At 35.3% G+C, this 22,196-nt stretch overlaps 1 protein-coding gene and 1 long non-coding RNA gene across 2 annotated transcripts; both read left to right on the top strand.

Moving 5' to 3' along the window:
* The first annotated feature begins 9 nt into the window (after positions 1-9).
* On the top strand, positions 10-22,196 carry LOC144638027 (nucleotide sugar transporter SLC35D2-like). The gene is made up of 13 exons (XM_078497131.1): positions 10-269; positions 376-409; positions 1,402-1,488; positions 2,086-2,153; positions 3,109-3,180; positions 3,794-3,862; positions 4,512-4,582; positions 5,434-5,465; positions 8,470-8,562; positions 9,017-9,084; positions 10,199-10,277; positions 10,661-10,743; positions 19,585-22,196. Exons 1-13 carry the CDS (start codon positions 157-159, stop codon positions 19,694-19,696), a joined length of 981 nt encoding a protein of 326 aa, XP_078353257.1. The 5' UTR covers positions 10-156; the 3' UTR covers positions 19,697-22,196.
* LOC144638050 (uncharacterized) lies at positions 12,527-18,760 on the top strand. Its single transcript, XR_013567871.1, has 3 exons — positions 12,527-12,997; positions 13,296-13,341; positions 16,526-18,760. It is a non-coding gene; the product is annotated as an uncharacterized LOC144638050 (long non-coding RNA).

Genomic DNA, 22,196 nt, shown 5'->3' with positions numbered 1-22,196 from the left:
AAATTTTAATATGGCGGCTATTCCAACTGGTCTCCAAGACATTTTTTGGTGGATTAATGATATTTATTCAATAAGTCTCATTAGAATATACATTTTACATTAGCAGTTCGGTCAACAATATCAGGAAATCGTCGAGTAGCTACTCCAATAAGCGTCATGGCCGATGGGAAACGAGCTTCGATGTTGTTTAGGATAATCACTGCTCTGTTCTACGGAGTTTGTTCATTTCTGATCGTCGTAATTAACAAGACTGTATTGACAACTTTCAAGTAAGGTTAATTTGATAATAATGATTGTCTCTTTGAGATAACCTAGAGCTGTGATTTGTGCCGGAGGGACGTATGTGTGACCATATATTATGTTCATCTTTCGCAGGTTTCCGTCGTTCCAATTTCTTGGAATAGGGCAGGTAAGTTTGCTGTACACGTGTCCGATGTGGCTCGAACTGTCCTCGTGTTTGGATCGACTTTCTTGTGCTGCGGGGTTGTTTGCTTTTCGATTCAATCAACGACCTGAAATATAGTTACCGTATTTAACAATAAGTTCCAAAAACAGGTCTGTATATTATAATTAATAAAACACAGGACTGCTTGTGAAATTTTGAATTCTTATTTATAACACACACACAGCGGTCGTACATGTGTAGTTTATTACTGTGGTTTATTTTACATGTAAACGTCTTTAGTTTATTTATTTAAGTTTGAATATATTTTACAAACCGAGTAATCGTTTGGTGTAAACCATCAGTACCAGCCAAAATTGCAAGTGGTACATACCGTACATGTAGTTCCTACACTTTACACTAAAAAGAGGGTACCAATCCCCTCCCCCATCCCGACCAAAATATTTCCCTTACCACAAAGATAAAAAGCCCTTTTCTTCGGTGCAATCCTTGACTCAATAGCCTTATGACTGGCGTGTGCAAGCCATAATAAACGCTTTTTGCAGCATTTTCTGACCTCCTTGAAGTCAACAAGAAGCATCATTTTCCAGTTCATGCCTTGTAAAATCACCAAATCCTGTGTCCCATTTATAATTGCCATCCCAAATATTGATTCCTTTTTCCTCCAAAATCCTGGATCCAAACCTTTTAATAAGCCATATCCCAGATCCTGAAAAACCTTATGGGGACCCTCTAAGAATACCTGATCACCTTGGAGCATTTTAGTCTACTGCACGACGTGGACCCATGGTGGGGAAAACACATTTCTTTTTGTTACGGTATCTTAGTTTCTACTTTAATATTAATAATGACAACCTTGGGACAGTGGGAGCAGCATTTGAAGATGCACATTAAATGGCCGGGTATTCTGAAGTTTATCTGAAGCACTATTTTTGGGGACCCATTTTTGAGTCAGAGTGACTCCCATTAATATATGCCTTCCATTTTATTTTCTTCAGATGCTTGCCACAGTAGTAGTCCTATATTCCCTGAAGCTAGGTGGTATTGTTACATTTCCAGATTATTCACTCTCAACTTTTCACAAGGTAAGCCGGCCAACCAAAAAGAATTGCAATGGTGCAAAAGTTCCAAGTCAATAATGATTTACAGGATTCTGAGAAGACTGGCTATACATTTAAATAATTTGCAAAAAAATTAATATGTACATGTATACCGTTTCAAGACAAATGGGGGGGGGGGGGGGGGCTAACTACATGTAAAGACACAAAATAAAAGAAGAAAATAATGTTAAGGGAATAGTTGCTAAATAATTATAACATGTCCAATTGCATGCCGTAATTTGTTGAGTTTCAGGTACTAAAATAAGTTTGAGAACATGAGAGAAGTGCATAATTATAGAAGCATGATGTGTAGCAGAGTAACAGTTTGTACAATGTAGACCCTTGATTGTAGTCCAGCAAAATGATAACCAGTCCATGTCATTAACCTCCAAAAAATAATAATAATAAAACAAAGGTACATGTACATGTACATGTGGTATACATTTATGTGAGTAGAAAAAAGCAAGAAATACATCACAAGGAAATGGGGACCATTGTTTCCAATCTGTTATTATTCTTATTAATAGATTGTTTTAAACCATTTTCACCAGTGACTGCATGATTACAATATGTATGTTTCAGGTTTGGCCTCTTCCACTTTTGTATGTTGGTAATCTTGTTTTTGGATTAGGAAGTACCAAGAGACTAAAGTAAGTGTACAATGTATTTACTGTACCGGTACATTGTAATTCAAACAAATGTAATTCCATCTACCTCAGCTTATGTACATGTAGAGTACGAAGCTGTTAATAGTTTACAACCCTTATGCATTGATGGGTCAGTACTACTACATAATTATACTGTTTTTCAGCTCATGCCACATACCAGTATATAAAATGAATACCTAATCATTAATGAATAAGACATTTTGTAGCCTTAGAAATTGTTGGCAGAACAGGTTGCCTTAGCAATAGTGTTGCCTGACATAAACACCCTTATACAGTGTAACTAAAAAACGAGGTTGGTGAACCCCACTTTTGATCATTAATTATAAATATCATGTTAAGAATACATGTTCATTGATGTACAACACTTTGCAAATTAAAAGTTGAAAAAAATTCTGCTGACAGAGATGGTTCAGAGTCGCCTTAAATTTTCAAAAATGGTAAAAAATGGAAGCCTTTTTTTAGCTTCAATCTTACATGTATTTTTAGCAGTGCCCCCGACCCAGACTGCTGGATCCAGGGTCAAGTGCAGTAACCATTAGTCTGCTGCGCTGTTCCTCCATGTCACCCTGCCTTTCTGACCTGCATGTGTTGTGGTTTAAATTTATCTTAGTTTGGTAAAAAAATTTCCAAAGAAGTTTGATATTTATTGCCCTTGTTTCAGATTATGAATAAACGTAAGACCATGAAAAATAAAAATCAATTAAAACCAGTTTGAATAATTTTACACGTATTAATAAACCCAAACACATGAACATACACTTTCTACAATGGCTCATTATTTTAAAACCATCTACAGTGTAAATGTCCCAGTTGTGAGCCTATATTTTGTTAAAACCTCAAGTTACACTCGTCTGTAGTTTACCTTCTTCTTTTAAAAATGTACATGTATTGAATTTCCTTCACTGGTTATTCTGGTTCATATTGTTTATAATTTCAGCCTTCCCATGTTTACTGTACTGCGAAGGTTTTCAATTCTTTTCACTATGATTGGGGAGGCATTGTTGTTAGGGTAAGTGCATTAATTTTTTTGTCAAACTTTACAAGGTACAAATTGTGTATGTCTCAATAACAAAACCTGAAAAACCTGAATACAACAGTACATGTACTTTAGTTACTGGTCACTCTTATTTTTTTATTTTATCAAACATTCCCGACAACATTTTGAAAATCTTCGGAAAACGGTTGGAAATCTTTCGAAAAAAAAAACCCAAAACATCATAAGTCAGTTTATATACATGTAATACATGTAAACAGAATAATACATGGTTGCTTGGAGATTGAAATATCTTCTCATGTTCAAAACCGATATCTCGATTTGAACATTCTGTATCTCTGTGTAACCATGTATTCCTCTATGTATCTGTAGAATTCACAGCTGGACAGGTATAAATTGCAAATTTGGAATTTGTTGTGCAATTTTTTTTCTAAGTCAAAGACCTGCTCCTGGAGATTTCCAGTTTTCTTTAAATCTATCATCAAAGCAAAAATACCACCATGCACGTGGCAAGTCTGCAGCTCAACTTCAATTGAGAAAAGAGAAGAAAGAAAACTCCAGCTGCAACAAGGAGGTTATTATATAATTTTATATTTTTAATTGCATCTTCTCTGACCCATTTTTCTAGATCAAGAGCTAAACCACAGGTGCAAGCCACAGTGTTTCTTATGATTTTTGGTGCTCTTGTGGCAGCAAGGTAAATAGACAAACTAAGGTTGTGTTAAGAGGTTTAACATTTATATTTTGTTCATCTAAATACTACATGACATACTGGATTGGCATGTATATGTTGTGGTTCAATTTCACCCTTAGAACAATGTGATGTTTTCCTTTGTTTCATACCCAGTACAGTACAATCAGGCTTTTACCCAGGTGGGAGTCCAGGAGTCCCATGGATGGCCACTTTCTGGAGAAAATAATTTATTAATATGAATAACTGTATGCAGAGTTTTTTTTTAGCCAATTTGGAAATCTTTAGATCCCTTTGCACTTAAAACTGCAGAAAAACACCTTGCATGCTCCTCAGGCCCTTCTATGGGGGCAAAGTCAGGCCTTATAAAAAAATTGGACTCCCACTTTTTAAATCCTGGCTAAAAGCCTGAGTACAATTCACCAGAACAAAGAAAAATGGCAAGTACCAAAGGGTAAAATTAAACCACCGCATATGCAAGTTTGTAATGTAACCGACTATTATCAGCTGACTATTATATTGCAAATCATCTCAGTTGATAAATAAAGTTTATTAATAAAAATGTAATTGGTTTGTTAGAACTCCAGTTTGTTGAATTACATGTACAATGTACATTGGGTTGAATTACATGTACATTGGTGTTTTCATGTTTCAGTGATGACCTTGCATTTGATGGCACTGGTTACTTCTTTATCCTTCTAAATGATGTTCTTACTGCAGCAAATGGTCAGTATAATTTGATGGCCTGCACCTCTTTTTATTATAAAATAACGAGTTAATGAAAATACACCTTATCCAACATACTGACAGAAAATAGGTGCAGAAAGTTATTGTTTGCAAGTTGTGTGGTACTTTTTAAGCTTGGAAGGGCCGGGCAATGAAAAATACTTGCTCGCAAGTCCTTGAGAAGTCATTATTCGGAAAGTTCTAAATCAGTCAAACTGAGACTACTGACAACGTAATGTCATATATTTGATAATAAACAGGATCATATGCAACTCACTTTAATCTTAAAAAACGTGACAAAAACTCAGATTAAACTTTGTTTAATCATGATAGGTGTTTATAAATGTGTGGTATTGATTAACATTTTCAAGCATTTAAGGTTGTGTTTTAAATAACCCTTGCCAAACAGCAGTAAGAGTTGTAAAAACATATCATGGTACAAGATTAAGAGTGACTTTTTCAAACGCTGATTTAGAAGTAGTAATCTGTACATCAAAGGCTATTGTTTTATATTCACATGGAGTATTTTTAATTATTTAGTCACTTTAGTTACTGTCAGTAATTTAATAGGTACTCTGATTATCATATTAATTGGTTAAATCTTTTTTTAAGTCAAAATTTCTGTAGCAGTAGTAAATGTACATGATTGTTGAATGACCTTCAGGGCCCAGTTGTTCAATAGGTTATTAAGGGTATCCACTGAATAAGTGTAAACAAAACAAACTATGCTATCCACCGTGGAGTGACTTATCCGGTGGATAGTGTTATTCATCTTTTGAACAAGTGGGCCCAGTTAGTTTTTTTCTGCCAGTAATAAAAATTTTAATCTCTTTTGTTTATTCATTAACTAGGTGTTTATGTAAAGAAAAAGTTAGAATCAAAGGTAAGTAATAAATTAAATATTAATTAATTACTAAAAATATTTAGGACTTGAATTATTAAAACATCAGTTGCAATGACTATCCAGACACACTGAAACTTACTTAAAGTCAAAGTCTGGACTGCAATAGAGAGTCTGTGAAACAAAAAAGGAAAATATATACATGACTGTAAATTAATTATTAAAGGAGAAGTTCACTCCAGAATGGCCATTTATTTTCTTCACGCCAATAAAAAGTTTATACAAAGATACATGTATGTTATTCACCAAAATTTCAGCCTCCAACGTGCGCTATAACCCTACGAAATCTTTCTTTGAAGTAGCCCAAAACTCAACAACTGAACGCCGCCATTTTGGAGCCTGGTAATGTATGCGTGACGTCAAAGAGCTCAGCCTGAAGTTTAGCGGGAAAACTTTAATAGTCGAAACTCCTTGTTTCTTTGTAGTAGCGTTTGTTTGTCAAAATACAAATGAGATACAAAAATCTTTTCGCCGTCTTTCAATATCTAAAAGAAAAATTACTCAATAAGAATGGGTAGGGACGAAAAATCACTGCCAAAGCGAACACAAATATTTGTGTGTTCCGAAAGCTATACGGGAGACTGCTTTGAAGAAGATCACAGAAATACATTTTCCTACGTGAAAATACCCACCGACAAAAAAAAAAGATAGAGCCAGAAGCAATACCAACCAATGATGCGTTTATGTTATTTCACTTTTTAGTTGATTTCAGAGAGGACTTTTAATCACTCGCAACCAGAGAAACTCTTTTTGATCAAATATAAGATCGCAACTCCCAAAGTGAACTTTATGTCATTTTTGTAGTTGACTGACTGAGCTAGAAATGTTTGAATTATTTCATTTTAGATCAAGCAAAATTTTAACTCAACTTATTACTTGTTTGTATCTTTTTCTCTGTCTTTTTCTCCTTCTATATTTATTTACATGTACAACCCAGTCATTGCATCCAAAATTTTTAACAACTTAGCCCGTTTTGTTATTTCTATTCTGAGAAGTGTTGTTGCCAATTTAAGTCAATTTTTGTTCATGCTGTAATTATTTGCCGTCGTCGCATTTGCTCGATTAAACGCGGGTCACCGATTAAACTCCGGCTTCGTATTAATAAACGTTGGGTCAAAAATGCTAACTTTTAAATAAACGCCGGGGACGTTTGATCGAGGTCCGGGCGTTTATTTGTGGTCGAGCAAACAAGTAAATATATTCTCTTAAATAGCACTGCTACAACAAACTGGTACGGTTTGCTTCTTTCGTAGTTTTTTTTTTTTTAATGTTCAAGCAAAATCCAACGTAAAATAACTAGGATGGATGCAGTAAACAAAATGAAACAGCAATGTTCGCGTTCGTGTTGTCATGACTGACGCACTGTTGTTTATAACAGTGAACATTTATAACTGCGGAGGACGTTGGCGACATTGCCATTTATGGACTCATTAGTTGTTTATGTTCTGCAGTTCGGTTTGTAACAAGTCTTGATTGCAACATGCACGTGCCGCATGCAATATTGTTACTTTGGTAAAAATCATCCTCGGAGACCCAAGAGCAGTTTGTCGGCCGGGACGACGAGAAAAATCGTGGTTCTTGGGACTGAAAAAATTACAACAAATTGCACTTCGTTGATAAACACCGGACCCCGCCAAGTTTGAAATAAACGCCGGAGGTGTCTGATTTGAGAAAACATGGTAAGCAAAATAACTATCCTCCATGCTTTCCTTATTCTTTCGCCTCCTTTCGCTTGCATGTCGCTTGAAAGGAGTTCTTAAAAATGGTTTATATTGCGTCTGGCTTTTTCTATCTTTTGTGGGTATTTCTACGCAGGAGACTGCATCTCTGATCTACTTTGAAGCAGTCTTCCACATAGTTTTCGGAACACACAAATATTTTTGTCCGCTTAATTTTGAGCAATTGTTCCTTATTGGAAGACGGTGAAAATAAACACCTCTTTTTGTATTTCTTGGAGCTCTGTGTGAGCAAAATGGTGCTGCACAAACAGGCATTTTGACAAACAAAAGCCAATACAAAGAAATAAGGAGTTTCGATTATTTAAACTTCCCCGCCAAACTTCAGGCTGAGCTCTTTGACGTCACGCATACATTACCAGCTCCAAGATGGCAGCGTTCAGTTGTCAAGTTTTGGGCTACTTCAAAGAAAGATTTCGTAGGGTTATAGCGCACGTTGGAGGCTGAAATTTTGGTGGATAACGTATCTTTGTATAAACTTTTTATTGGCGTAAAGAAAATAAATGGCCATTCTGGAGTGAACTTCTCCTTTAAGTTTAATATTAATAATTGTATGAAATTAAGAAGCACAATTCAGAATCAGACAAAAAGTCTGGACAATAAACAAGATTTACCATTATTATTTACTACACAAGGTAAGTCTCATACTAAACAGTCTGCCGTGGGGCATGGATATTTTCTTGCATTATTAAAAAAAATAACTAGAATCCACATTAGTGTGTATGTCAATAGCCCTTTTGTACTTCTTGGTGTACTTCTTGGTGTACTTCTGTACTTCTTTTAGAACAACCTAGCTTACTGTTGAATTATTATTAATAGCCCTTTATTCACAGTTAACTTTCTCATCTGTATTGTGCGGGACAATTTTAGGCAAAAGCTACGAAATTACTCGCGTATCGACAAATTATTTGCAAGAGCAAAATAATAATGAGAGAAGTTAACTGTGATCAGGGCTATATTATGCAAAGCTGCAATAAAAAACACAGTCACAGTTATGTATTTTAGGCCTAGACTGATTATTTACACTTGCTCACATGTTGCTCTTTTGTTACTTACATGTAATAATGTTTTACATGTACAGCATAATTATATACATGAAGTTCTGACAAACTTTACGAAAAACTCATTACTAAAAAAGATTCTATGATAACAGAACACAGTTCACTGAATACTTGTTCAGTTACTTATACATGCACAGTGTGATCAAAATACAGTACACGTACTAATCATTTGACATGCATTTGTTTTAGGAACTAGGAAAATATGGTTTGTTGTTTTACAATGCCATGTTTATGCTGTTCCCAGCTTTTCTTATTGCCTACTTTACTGGTGAACTAGACAAGGTGAGTTTTGTCATTTACAGCTTACACAAAGATGCCTTTTTTTAAGTTGGAGCTTATCTCCGTTTCTGTAGCATTAACTGACTAGCAATATTTTTACTTCCCCCCTGGATGGGATGCTAGTCCATCGCAGGGCTAACCCCCTGGCAGCATTGCAAATTTGCTGGTGACCATTTAATGTACACACCTGGGTAATTTAAAGAGAGGCACTGTGAAAGAAAAGTGTCTTGCCTAAGAACACACTACAATGGCAAGGGCTCGAACCCAGACCACTCAATCTGGTGTCCAGTGTACTAGACATTAGGCCAACATGCCTCCCAATATACATGTAAAGTACATGAAAACTCTAGCATGCAGCTTTTCTTGTTTCTGACATGTACCCCTTGCATTCTGCTAACTGTTACATGTTTATACTTAGGTATTTTATTTTGCAATATAAAATATGTTATTTTCCTAGGTTGTGGTTTATGATCACTGGGAAGAACCACTATTTCTGTTATACTTTCTATTATCCTGTTTTATGGGGTAAGTTGGCATGCAACTGTCAATTTTACCCTTGGTACAATTAAGTATTATTTTCCCTTTGCTCTGATGTATAGTGTCATGTGTGATAACTACCAGTACCAAGGGTAGAATTAAATTACAACATAACTAATAATGTGTTGTTACAGAAAATACCCCTACCTCCCCCATGGAAGTTTTTGTGATTTTAATCTCCCCACCCCTCTGGAAATTCCAAGTTAAGCTACATACTTTTCTTTAAAAAATGTGGCTTTTGAGACTCCCACCCCTTTGGGAACTTCCAGTGACCTTCTGTGGGGTGGGTATAGGTAATTATTTTTTGGAACAACACCATTTAATAAATAAATGCTTATTAATGAAACCTGGACACAATTAATGTATATTTTCATGTGTTTATGTAGTAGATAAAATATGAGCGGGAGATCTGTATGGGCGTTTACAATGGCGAGCCGATAGGCGAGCCATTGTAAACAGCCATACAGATCGGACGCGAATATTTCATTCTACTTGTGAAATGAAAACAATTAATTGAATGCAAAGTATTATTATGCGAACCAGTACAGATCTGTATCAAAAGTTAATGAATACTGATTAGCTGAGCAGGAGTTTGTATCAAAAGTTAATTCTATTGTTTGATTTGTATTGGGGTTAACAGTTGTGTACATGTGATCTGAATACTGTGCTGGGATTGGTTTGCACCCTTATGAATATTTAATGAATTTTACAATGTTTACTATAAGTCCAAGCCCCATTGAAGCCTAATTCAGGAAATATTTTAATGCCTAAATTGCTTTATAATGGTTGTGATCTCTTTAGATTTTCTGTGCTGTTGTTAATCAATAAACGTTTTAGAATTTAAATAGAATTTTATAAATAAGTATGCAACCCTCTTAGCTGGGGGAGAAGTCAAGGAGAAATCTGGCAGAGTTGTAATGGATTTTTTTTAGTAGTACAGTACTGTGAGTAGTCTAATAATTACAAGCATCACTTGTATGGTGTTAACACTTCAGGGATTTTAGAAGGCCATGGTTTGCTATAAAATGTTGATTAAAGATTAATGATGATTCTTTCTATTCTAACCTTAATTTTACTTTATTTTTTATCCCGATTCTTCTAGGTTTATTTTAATGTATGCTATAGTACTGTGTACTCAAGCAAATTCTGCTCTTACCACCACTATTGTTGGATGTTTAAAGGTAATTGATATGTTGTTTTTTTAATTAATATATATTTAAGGGATCCAAATTGCACAAAAATAGTTAAATACAGCACAAGCAGGCCATGTATTAGGTACTTCATATTGTATAAATTATATCTTTGAATGGAGAGGAGCTTCAAACGATAGCTTTATAAAAAAGGTTTATTGGAAAACAAATTATAGATATTTACATCTACAGTGTACCTTGTATCTTGTTTGCAAAAGGTTTGTGTTTTCTCATTATTTTAAGTTGATTATACAAACAATATCAAAAATACTATTTAATTTTTTTTAAAAAAAAAACCTTGGCTTGGCTAAAGAAGAGAAAATTGCGAAAGAGTGCTCTTTTCTTAATATACAGTGTTTATTTTCTCTTTCCAGAATATTTTAGTGACTTATATGGGAATGTTTCTTGGAGGAGACTATGTTTTTAGTTTCACAAATTTTATTGGACTCAATATTAGGTAAGATAAATAAATTAATTACGTGTACAGTTGATCATGTAGTATCCAAACAACAACATTGTTTATGCATGAACATTTGATGTGAATCTCTTGTAAGCAATTATTACCACTGTTTATGCTTGTGTTTTGATAATTATGTTTCTTTTGGTCTGGTCATGAACTCTTAATAAACAATCAATCATACGATAAACCAGCAACTACAACAGTTGAACAGTTCCAAGGTGGCGTAGAACATTGTCAATTAGCACACATTGCTTCTTTTGTTCTGAGCTTTAAATTCTTGGCAAACAATAATTTAAAACAATGACGTAAACTGGCAAACACAAGATTGTCTTCTTCTACAGTTCCAGGATGTCTCATATAATTTATATCATTTTAAGTTAAATTATTCGACGTTTTAAAAGTACAATTCCATTATTAAAAGTACCCCTTCTTCTGTATTTTGTCGACTGGTACTTTTCCAAAGTTGTGTCTTCTTTTGCTTGTGGGTTTCACTGGAAAAACTGAACCCTTTACAGACTTGGCTAAATTTCTGTAAATTTTAATTCTACAGACTTTTTATAAAAAGAAATTTTAAGGTCTTCTTTCACCGTCATAATAGAATGTTTGTAAATTATGGTTTTGCATACATTTTGCATACTTTTTGTATTTTGTAATAAGACAAAATATTTATAAAATGTCTGTGAATTCTTAGTGCTCAGAGTATGAAGCATTGACCATAATTTACAGACTTGACAAAATCCCTTTATTAAGTCTGTAAATCTACGTTTTACAGAGGATTTGAGTGTTTGCATAATAGCTTCAAATTTTATATAATGTCTGTAAAAGCGCATAAGCAGGGCTTTGTAAAATGTATGTAAAAGCGCATAAGCAGGGCTATGTAAAATGTATGTAAAAGCGCATAAGCAGGGCTATGTAGAATGTATGTAAAAGCGCATAAGCAGGGCTATGTAAAATGTATGTAAAAGCGCATAAGCAGGGCTATGTAAAATGTATGTAAAAGCGCATAAGCAGGGCTATGTAAAATGTATGTAAAAGCGCATAAGCAGGGCTCTGCAAAATGCATGTTAGGCCCGGTTCATACGTCGCATATCTGCCGTGTCGAATTCAATTAAACGAATTAGATTCGGAAGAAGTTCAACGTCTGAATCGGCTGTCGAATTTCTGCCGCACGTTCGACTAGTCTTGTCGCATGCGACAAGACTAGTCGAAGTGATTAGTCATTTCCTATAGGGTGGAAATGCGACACCGACTCAAACGTCGAACTTGGCAAAAGTGTAGAAGACCAATGCAAGTCAACACAATTTGCGTACTTACCTTGCAAGCATAGCTTCAACAGAGCGAGAAATATAACCGGATTTTGGCTGAATTTGGTTACGGTAAATACCTAATCGTACCGCTCGTTTGGTCTCGACATGGGCATTTTGGTCGACTGTGTCTCGCCAAAATACGAACCATGGCTCTGCCAAACTCGCCTGATATGCTACCGAAGATTACCAAAAAGGTACGAGTAGGTATAATAAGCAGGGCTCTGTATAATATCTGAAAAACTAGCCTGCGAACAGGACTCTGTACTCTGTGAAAGTACACAAGTCGAAATCTGTGTTATTTATTCATTTATTTATTTGTCTGCTTATTTATTTTTCAATTAATTATATGTTCGATCGCGATAAGCTTTAGTGACACATCGCTTTAAGAGGTACCAATATATCGAGAGTTCGCTATATCGAAAACCTCGATGTATAAAACGAATATCGGGGTACATTTTACGTTTGGATCTTCGGATTGTGTTCGTTAAAACGAGGATTTTGTAATATCGCGGATTGTTATATCGTGGTTCTGTTCCATATATTTTATTGTAACTTTGGCCGGCCAGAAGAATATCATTATAATATATATATCATAATATCTATTTATTTATTTATTGTATGCGGAAAGAACATCGCGTCCTATTATCTTTCTGTCTGCTTCGGCCGAGAAGAACTGGTTCCGAAGACCGAACCGATCATGCGCAAGATGAATAAATCCCGGCGTCCTCTCTGGCTCTGACTTTTGGCGGTTGATTCGTAACGGGTCGAAGCGGTCGAAGCAGGGTCGAAGTGTGTGTACAAATCCATGTTTAAGAAGCTTTTTACTCGCTAGAATGATAATTTCGTTCGCCTAAAGACAGCTTATCTTCTCGTGTAGCTCCATGGAGTCTTCTTTAACCGGATCTCCAATCGTTGCGCCTGTTGTGGGCAAGGGTCTTTCCAAGGTAAGGTTTTGCACAATAGTTATACGAGTTTCCATCAGAGGGTTTCCATGAGGCTTTATTAAGCTTAATATTTTCTAGGTAAGCTTTACCCGGTTTATTTTATTTATTTTATTGTTTGTTTCTTTCTGCTCGTACACTTGTCGTACGAATTCGACGATTCATAAACATGTCGGACATGTGTACAGTGTATGTTTGGCATTTTGTTATTATTATTTTTTTGCCAATATCTGTTTATCATTTATTGTGGAAATTAAAACACCGAACTCCTCAACATGTCTGTCTTATTGTATTATTCCAGATACAGATGTTTAGGGTTGATTGCAACATATAGCATCTATGACCATGTAAGTACAAGACTTAGTTTTGTTCCTGACAATGAGTACTATAAATTTCAACATGTAAAGTACATTGTGAGCATTGGTACATTTATTTCAATCTCTCTGAAACTCTACATGTATGTAACCAGAGAGAAAAGTCATCTTATTTTCGTTCTTGACTGTTCTTTGTGATTTTGTTCCGCCCATATAGATATTCCCCTGCCCCCACTTACTGCCCCTGGGTCTCTGAGGATGGTGATCCCCAAATAAAAACCACTGTATTAATGATCAATTCTAATGCCTTGAGACCTTCCTTTGAACTTTTTTCGGCCCAAATACCATGGTAGTCAATTAGCAAAAGATCCATAACTTGGAGGAGTTTTATTTAAATGAAGAAAACTTTATTGATCAAAAGGGGCCATGTTTACTTGCCTGGATGTCATCCCCACCTTTTTTCAGGGTCTGGATTATGGGGGGCCCTTTCTTATATAAACAGGGCTCAAAATAACAGCCGTTCAATGGACAATGTCCGGCAAAGATGACAATTTGTCCGGACAAAGTTTCAGTTTGCCGGTCATTTTCACCGGTCACATACATGGCTTTGAGAATGATAACTGATGACCAGAAGGGCAATAGAAAGCAATCTATTTATAAAAGCTGCAGCTAAAACAGTGAAGAAATAGCAAACAAACTATCTAACGAACAGCAGAAATGAGTGGTAGTTTAAAAAGTGCTATTTTCAATATTTTGACTGTTCAGAAATGACACATGACCAAGCTAGAATCTGTCTGGCTGGACAACATGATCGGCAACTGTCCGAAAATTATTTTGAGCCCTGTATGAAGGTCTGGGTCTGCCACTTTGTGGCAGACGAACTTATGCACTGTATTGTCGTATTGCCACACTATGACTCACCATAATAGAGAAAAATATTAACAAGCCAAGTACACACCTGTAGCCCAGACATCCAGATCCTGGATGGCTATCCCCAGCATTATTCACTGGCCCTACCTAATGTACCAGTATGAGAGTGAAGACTTATCCTTGTTAGTGCTGAAACAAGGACTGCATGGTACATGTGAGTGCACTAGCAGTCCAGTGCATTTACATGTACCATTAGGTCACCCCTTCTCCCAATAAATCATAATAATATCAGCATAAACATTAACACAAGAAGGAGCATGTTTTCCCCTAATTTGAGTACAGGAAAAGCCTGCGATTAAGAACCTATTATTTTTCCAATTAGGCTAAACAGGTTCTTACATAAAGGGGTATTAACACAAATTCAGGCTAATAAGGTTCTTATATAGGTTCATAATTTCTGAAAAAAGTTTCAATATTGTTATAGAGATTTAAGTTGTTTTCCGCCTATTCCTTGTATAAAATTTGCATACCACATACTGGTAAGTGCTTACAATGTATGCTAAAATGAAGCACTAATTATTTAGAATATGACATGATTTTATGCATAGTAATGCTTTGTCCAAACTTATTTCCCAAAAGTAAACATTTTTAAAAAATAGAACCTGGTTCCAAATTTGAGGCTTAATATGTTCTTATAAAAATGGTCAGGTATCTACAGTGTTATTTTCAAATTTTAGCCTAACTGGTTCTTAAATGTTTAAGGTTCTTACTCGCAGGTTTTTACTGTACGCTTATAAATGCTAGAATCTCGTTGATTTTGTTGTGACTTTGAATATGTGCTTCTTCTTATTTTGCTTGTGTTTATTTTTATGCTATGATTCTTCTGTCACCATTATTGACTAAGCTGCACTGTACATGTGTGCCATTACTTATGCTTATTCTTGTCATACCGTATTTGCCATTGGAAACCAGCTGTAAAGGCCAATTTACATAGTATGATTTTATTGCATGTGACATGGTTGTGAAATGCTAACAACAGGTTTATGACACAAATAATTATTGTGTTGTGAAAATCCAACCTACAGCGTACAACTAGCTTATGAGTGTCATAGGCGTGCCGTAAGCTTGTCACATGTGACAAAATCGTACCGTGCAAAGTACAGTGTACCTAAAAGATTTCAGTCATAATCAGTTTGGTGATGGTCCATCAAACCCTGTAACAGATTTAGATACATGTACATGTATATGACTGACTGACTGACTCAGGGACCGCGCAGGAAGAATTTGAGTGGGGGGGGGGGGGGCTGAAAGTCGAACCCTGAACTGAGTAAACTTTGGGGGGGGTCTGTGGGAGTACAGGGCATGCTCCCCCTTGAAATTTTGGATTTCAAATTCACTTAAATACCGGAAAATGCATTTGAAATGAGATGTTACCAGAAGAAATGAAAACAGAAAAGGCAATTTCACTTTATGTTACAAAATCAATTACATGTACCATTAGAGTGGGCTTGAAAACAAACCGTATCGTCTTATAAACTTAGCCCATTTGGTGGGATTGAAATGACCAACGATGAAACAGGCCTTAGCTTTTAAGTCCCCTTAAAAACCAAGTTTTTGGTAAAGGGCATAATCCTGTAGTAGCCTAACCTCGACTACCCGTAACCATTTTAAAATAATAACCGAAAACCTTAAAGACAACTGTCCGCATTTCCTTTTTTTATGTATCTACGTTGAAGGCGAGTTTATTTTGGCTATAGTAACTGCTGTTACTTTCGTCCTTTACAAACTAAATCAATAATATGACTTCCAGAATCGAAATATTTTAAGTAATTTGTCGTTTGTTTTTTCATTCATTATTTTCTTTCCCTTGTTACTGTAAAAAAGTGGGGGGGGGCTAAAGCCCCCCTAGCCCCTTCCTCTGAGCGGTCCCTGTAGACTGACAATAAGAGTATATCTTTATTGTGCCTTACACTCCAAAATGAAGGTATTGGTTGAGTTACAGTAAAGGTTGTATAGCAACTACCGGTATGGTAACAAATTACTGAACTATAACATGCAATGAAATTACAATGCAAACTACAGTCGAATCCCGATAACTCGAACCTTCAAGGGAAATCGAAAAAGGTTCGAGATATCGGGAGTTCGAGTTATCGAGGGTAAAATTAGCAAGAAATTGACCCGAAGGGGAATCGAAAAAGGTTCGAGTTAGCGGGAGTTCGAGTTACTGAGGGTTCGAGTTATCGAGATTCAACCGTATGCCTGACTGATTGACTCACATTTTGTTGTTATTGTAAAATGTTTTTGCTAGTCAATTTGTAACAAACTGCTCTCCCTTATTCAATTTCAGATCCCACATTCAATTGCTGAATTATCTTATGAACTGCAAGGGGAGTTGATGGCCTTTCAATCAATGTTAGTCTCCACCCAAGAGAAAAGAACCTTTTAAGGACATATGAGTCCTGTTCACGAAAATAAGCAGGGCTCATATGTCCTTATTAATAAAGCCTGGTTTACACTAGCAACGCAAGCGCAAGCACAAGCATGATCGCGCAAAAAGGACAAATTTTGATCCTTGTGTTTGTGCTTGCTGTCAAAATGAAATACGCTTGTGCTTTTGCTTGAGTCGAAGCCATTTTCATGGAGAAATACAGTGTAAGAGCTGTTATCCTTGCACTTGTGAAAACCAGGCTTAACAGTTGGTCATTGGACATTGGCCGATCAAAATTTGTTCATGTCTGATGAAACGCCAAGTGTGGTCGGACATGATGTCCGGACAATTCATTGCAAATCATTGTCTGACCAAGATGGTGTCTTACTTGGACATATGTCCTTTCCAAATTAGAACAAATTATTTGCAGCCCTACATGAGGGAAGTTGAAAGAATTAGATTAGTTTAAGCTTAAAACAAAATGCATTGTATGATACTGCTAAAAGTAGTTTGTATAGTGTGATCGTCCGGGTGAGAGTAGTTCTGAGAAGAACTGTTGTTGGTGACTGACGTTTCAACAACCTGAATAGAAGTCATCTTCAGAGTCAAGTGAAAAGTTGTTGTCAGTCGATGATGTTATAAGTCTGGTTCGTTGATGTTGATTGGTCAGTTAAGCTGTGATGTTATTGGCTGTAAGACTCGTGTTAAGTTTGTCAACAGTAATTGGTCAGTTTCGATCCGTCTATTGTCAGTCAAATTAAGTTGTTCTGTTCCGTCTATTGTTAGTCAAATGAAGTAGTTCTGTCAGCGTTTCATTTGTCGGTAGTGTTTACGTTGTGAATAAGTCGTTTGTAAGGTGCCGGTAGTTGTTGACATCTGTTAATAGGCGTCTGTTCTAAGTTTGTGTACCAGCTTTCCAGAGTCAGTCATTGAAAATAGTTAGTACTGTAGGTTAGGCATTCAGCAGAGTCTCAGTCGATTTGGTGGTTAGTAAGCGACTATTCCCTACATCAAGGGCACTTCTGAAACTATTGCGCAGATCTTACAACCCTACAATATCCGTGTAGCTCACAAACCTATAACTACGCTACGACGTTTACTGACCAACATTAAAGACAGAGACCAACCCCTAACGACAGACAGGGAGCGATTTATAAGATCAAATGCTCTAACTGCCAGGCCTCCTACATCGGAGAGACCGGTAGAAACTTGACCACGAGACTGACTGAACACAAACTAGTGACGAGAAATGGTGATGTCAACAATCACATTTCTGAACACCATCGACCAACAGAACTACTTAATTTGACTAACAATAGACGGAACAGAACAACTTAGTTTGACTGACAATAGATGGATCGAAACTGTCAAATTACTGTTGACAAATTTAATACGAGTCTTACAGCCAAAACATCACGGCTAAACTGACCAATCAACATCAACGAAACTGACTTATAACATCATCGACTGACAACAACTTTTCACTTGACTTTGAAGATGACTTCCGCTCAGGTTGTTGAAACGTCAGTCACCAACAACAGTTCTTCTCAGAACTACTCTCACCCGGACGATCACACTATACGAACTACTGATAGTCCTGGGTTCAAACCATTTACTGTACTGCTAAAAGTGTTTAGACTAAATCTATCAAGCAGCTTATGTTAAGGTATACATGTATATAAATACATCGATGCTCACATGGAAGTATGAATGTACCGGTACATGTAGCATCATACTCACATTCACATATTTTATCCGTTGAAGAAAGCTTATAGGTTTAAAACATGCTACATGTAATAGATATTTCAAATTGTTATAAAAGCATGTTTGCAACAAGTGGATTTTGATGATTATGTTTATGTATTATTAAGCAGATTAAACTACATGTATTGACAGTACATCTATATTAGAATGTAGGTTGAGACTGATTTACAATTAAATAACATGATAGATTATTTAAATTGTTAATTATTAGAGGGGATATTAATTTGTGTGTTTATGTAATGTCTCTAATAAGACTATAATTAACTATGTTGGAAAACGAGAGGGGTGAAATACATGTTTTGTGAAATCATACTTTATTTTTTTTAAATAATATATTGTAATGATACATGCAGAGCAGGTTGTTTTGAAATAAAGGTTTTATGGCTTGCAGTTTTCAGACTACCTTTTTTTATCACGGTCGACTTCCGAATGAAATGAAATGCATGTTGTCATTTCATGTAAGGGTAAATCACATTTACAGTGTGCTACAGCCATTTAAATATATGTTCATTTAATTTTACTAATTTGTAAAGAGATTTTATAAAACTGCAAAATCTCTTTAAAAAAAGGCATTTTGCAGCCCTTTGAATTGATCTATGGAGTACAGATATTTTACATAGATTTTATTGTTCTGCTTGAAATCTATGTAAAATAAGTACAGAGATTTAACAGAGATTTTATTACATTCTTCTTAAATTTGAAAATTATTTGCATAATTTACAAAGAAAACACCAACATTTTATAGACATTATATAGACATTTTACAGATATTATGCAGAGAATCCGTTAAATTCACAGAGATTTTACAGATGTTACAAAATCTCTGTAAGTGTGCACATTTACAGACTTTGGAATTTACAGTATAAATATATACATTTTATAAACATTTTACATAATTCAGAAAATCTCTGTAAAACTTTTACAGAGATTTTACAGACATGTAATAAAATCTCTGTAAAATAGTTAACAAATTTACAAGAAAAATACCAAGTTTTTACAGATATTATGTAGACAAAATTTACATACTTTCTATGAGATTTACAAAATGTCTGTAAGTGTGCACGTTTACAGACATTGAAATTTACAAGTAAAGTACAAAGATTTTATAAAATTTACAAAGATTTTAATAACATTTTGTAAGTCTGTAAATGGTTCAGTTTTTCCAGTGTTTGGTTAGTTGTATAAAAATTAATGTCCGTTCTCTCTCCCCGCAGTGTTATTGGAAGTTTGATCTACTCGTACATCACATTTAGAGAAAAAGAACCTCCCTCTACTCAAGGTGCGACTACCAGCAGTGATGAGAAACAGCAGGTCTCCAATGTTTGACAATGGAGAATAATGTAGAGCCATATTGGCCAATATTGTTCAGCACTTGCTGAGTCACTTGCTGTAAAATTATGTACAATAATGTAGGAGAGATATCATTAGTTCAATTTTTCACGCAAATAACTACATCAGATAATATACATTATATTGAAATATATTTGACACTGAATTCATTATTTCACACCATGGTTAAACTTAACTAAAAATAAGGAAACAATAGCAACTATTATGTGTTTGTTGTACGTTATTTAAGCTGCTAAGGTATGGAATACCATGGCGGAAGAATCCAGTACATAGTGAAATTAGTGATACTTATTGTACAGGTATGTTTTGATGTTACGGAACAGCGGAGGCAAAAATATATCTAAATTAACACATTTGCCTGTATGTTGTCACAAGGCATGTAACATAAATCTAGCGTTCTTACAGTGGAAACGTTGTATCTTCGGGGCAAAAAAGGTGTCCATTTAGCTTCTCTAGCCGTGGTTCGACTGTATGCATGTGCACTTGTAAATTTTTCAAATTCTTCTTTGATATAGGTCTTAGACATTTGCATATCTTAAAAAGCAAAATTGACTTTCAACATTTATATTTTTAGTTTCGACAAGACAAATCACCCCAGGCCAGGCCCATGCTAAATTCCAAGGGACTGGGTGCTGGACACCCAGAAACAGTATGGGATTATTGATGTGCTTAAAAGATGATTGACTTTAAAAGTAAAAAAATATGCAAGATAAAATAACATGGTCTCAATGGGGTTAACCGTTAGCTGTAAAACGGCCAAAAATGTAGCTGTCTGGCTAGACTTTAAATAAAGTCCCTGTCTGGCGTAAAATTTGGAATTTTTTAACCGTAAGCCGTAAAACATACAACCGTACGAAATCGGTCAGTACTTTTGAATAAAACAGTCCAAATCACTTCATCGTCCCAGAATGGTCCTAAGACTAAGATATGTTTTTCAATAATGGAAATTAATTTTCAACTTTTAATAACAATGGAAATTAATTTTTAACTTGCGTTAACCATAATAAAAATAAATTAACCGTTAGCCGTAGAAAAATCAAAATTTAAACCTTAACCGTAATAGCCACAACCCCATTGAGACCCTCAAATAAGTGATACTACGTTGTAATGGAGAGGCAAATGGGCGAAGTCATCTTTTTATTACAATTATTAACTGATATGATTAAGCTCATGGGGCTCTAAATTTTGGGAGCTTGGTGGTAGCTTATTTGGGGACCAAGCACTAATTCGGGAAAGGTCGTTTATTTATTAATTTTTTTTTCTTGCGTTTCTCTTTCGTGGCTTTAAGTTTTCTGAAATGTCAAAAGTAACAAAGAAAAGCGTTAACTTAGTTTAATCTACTTTAATTCTTAAAATTAACAAAACAAATCCTTGTCATCTTCAAACTAAACTAAAACTCGTTACTCTGAGCGCCGACGTCAAAAGAGAAGAGGAAATCAATATTGTGTTAGTTCGGGGATACAATTGTCTGGAAATTCCAATTTTGTATTCGTACTCGATCTCGTACTCGTCGCTAATGTTGTATTGTATTTTAGCCAATTGGAGAGTAACGTTTTTATAATATACAACTTAGTGTTCCAAGGGTAGTCTTTGAAATAGCTTTATTCCATGGGTCAATTCGGTAACTGATTTTATTTTCTTATCAATCGTCTTACAAGATAATTGTCCAAGAAGCGACAATTAAAGATAAGTAAAGATCATGAAGACTAAATTTGTTAATAGCAAAATACTTAGTCTAAGCAACGTTCACAAATAGCCATGAAAAGTTAACGTAAAAAGGAAATGTAAAAATAGTTTATTTTGTAAATGTAAACCTTTGAGGCAGAGTGAACCATGCAAAGTTCGAAAGGGTGACTTTTTCAATCAAGGGTAGTTCTATCGAGTATTATAATTATATAAATTATTTATACCTAAACAGTAACGTCTATTCTGAGAAGCAAACAAAGAGCTTTCCGATGGGGAAGGTCGGGGGGAAATAACAAGCTTCGAGAAACAGTTTTGTTCAAGGACAATAACCGTGTATATTTTGTAAATCAAATAGAGACTTGTGTTTATCATCGATTCTTGAAATATTTTTCACACAGTCCTTTTCTTATTCTGTTGTTATCAATGCTCAGTTCGATTTAATTTTTAAAATATTGTTTGAAATGAAAACTACACGTGCCAACGTGAAAAAATAACTGGTGGATATCACTTGGGGAGTATCTTCGGATATGCTCCAGTTTGGCCACGTCACGTGACATGTTAAGGCCAATTGTGTAAGTGGAAAATATTTGATGGATTGTAATCAGAAATACATAAAGCGATTACCAAGCTGACTGATTGTATATTTATTTGATACGAGTACTAAATGCTCCTAAAGATTGCAATTATTACATTTCAAGGATATTTTTATCAACTAGTATAAAGTATTTTTGTAATATCTATTTATCGGAGTAACCTGGGTTGATGAATAAAATCCTGATTTGGAAAACTA

This window comes from Oculina patagonica, chromosome 14 (assembly GCF_052425735.1).
Source record: "Oculina patagonica isolate OP01 chromosome 14, crgOcupat, whole genome shotgun sequence".
Taxonomy (NCBI): Eukaryota; Metazoa; Cnidaria; class Anthozoa; order Scleractinia; family Oculinidae; genus Oculina; species Oculina patagonica.
Note: the sequence above shows the minus strand (reverse complement) of the source record. Positions and strands in the feature narration are given on the sequence as shown.

What these genes read in the sequence shown, in the direction of transcription:
- LOC144638027 (XM_078497131.1), top strand. Translation starts at nt 157, where the DNA reads ATGGCCGATGGGAAACGAGCTTCGATGTTGTTTAGGATAATCACTGCT. An exon ending in CACTCTCAACTTTTCACAAG is followed by an intron (nt 1,489 to 2,085) that starts GTAAGCCGGCCA and finishes TGTATGTTTCAG; the next exon opens with GTTTGGCCTCTTCCACTTTT. An exon ending in GGGGAGGCATTGTTGTTAGG is followed by an intron (nt 3,181 to 3,793) that starts GTAAGTGCATTA and finishes CCATTTTTCTAG; the next exon opens with ATCAAGAGCTAAACCACAGG.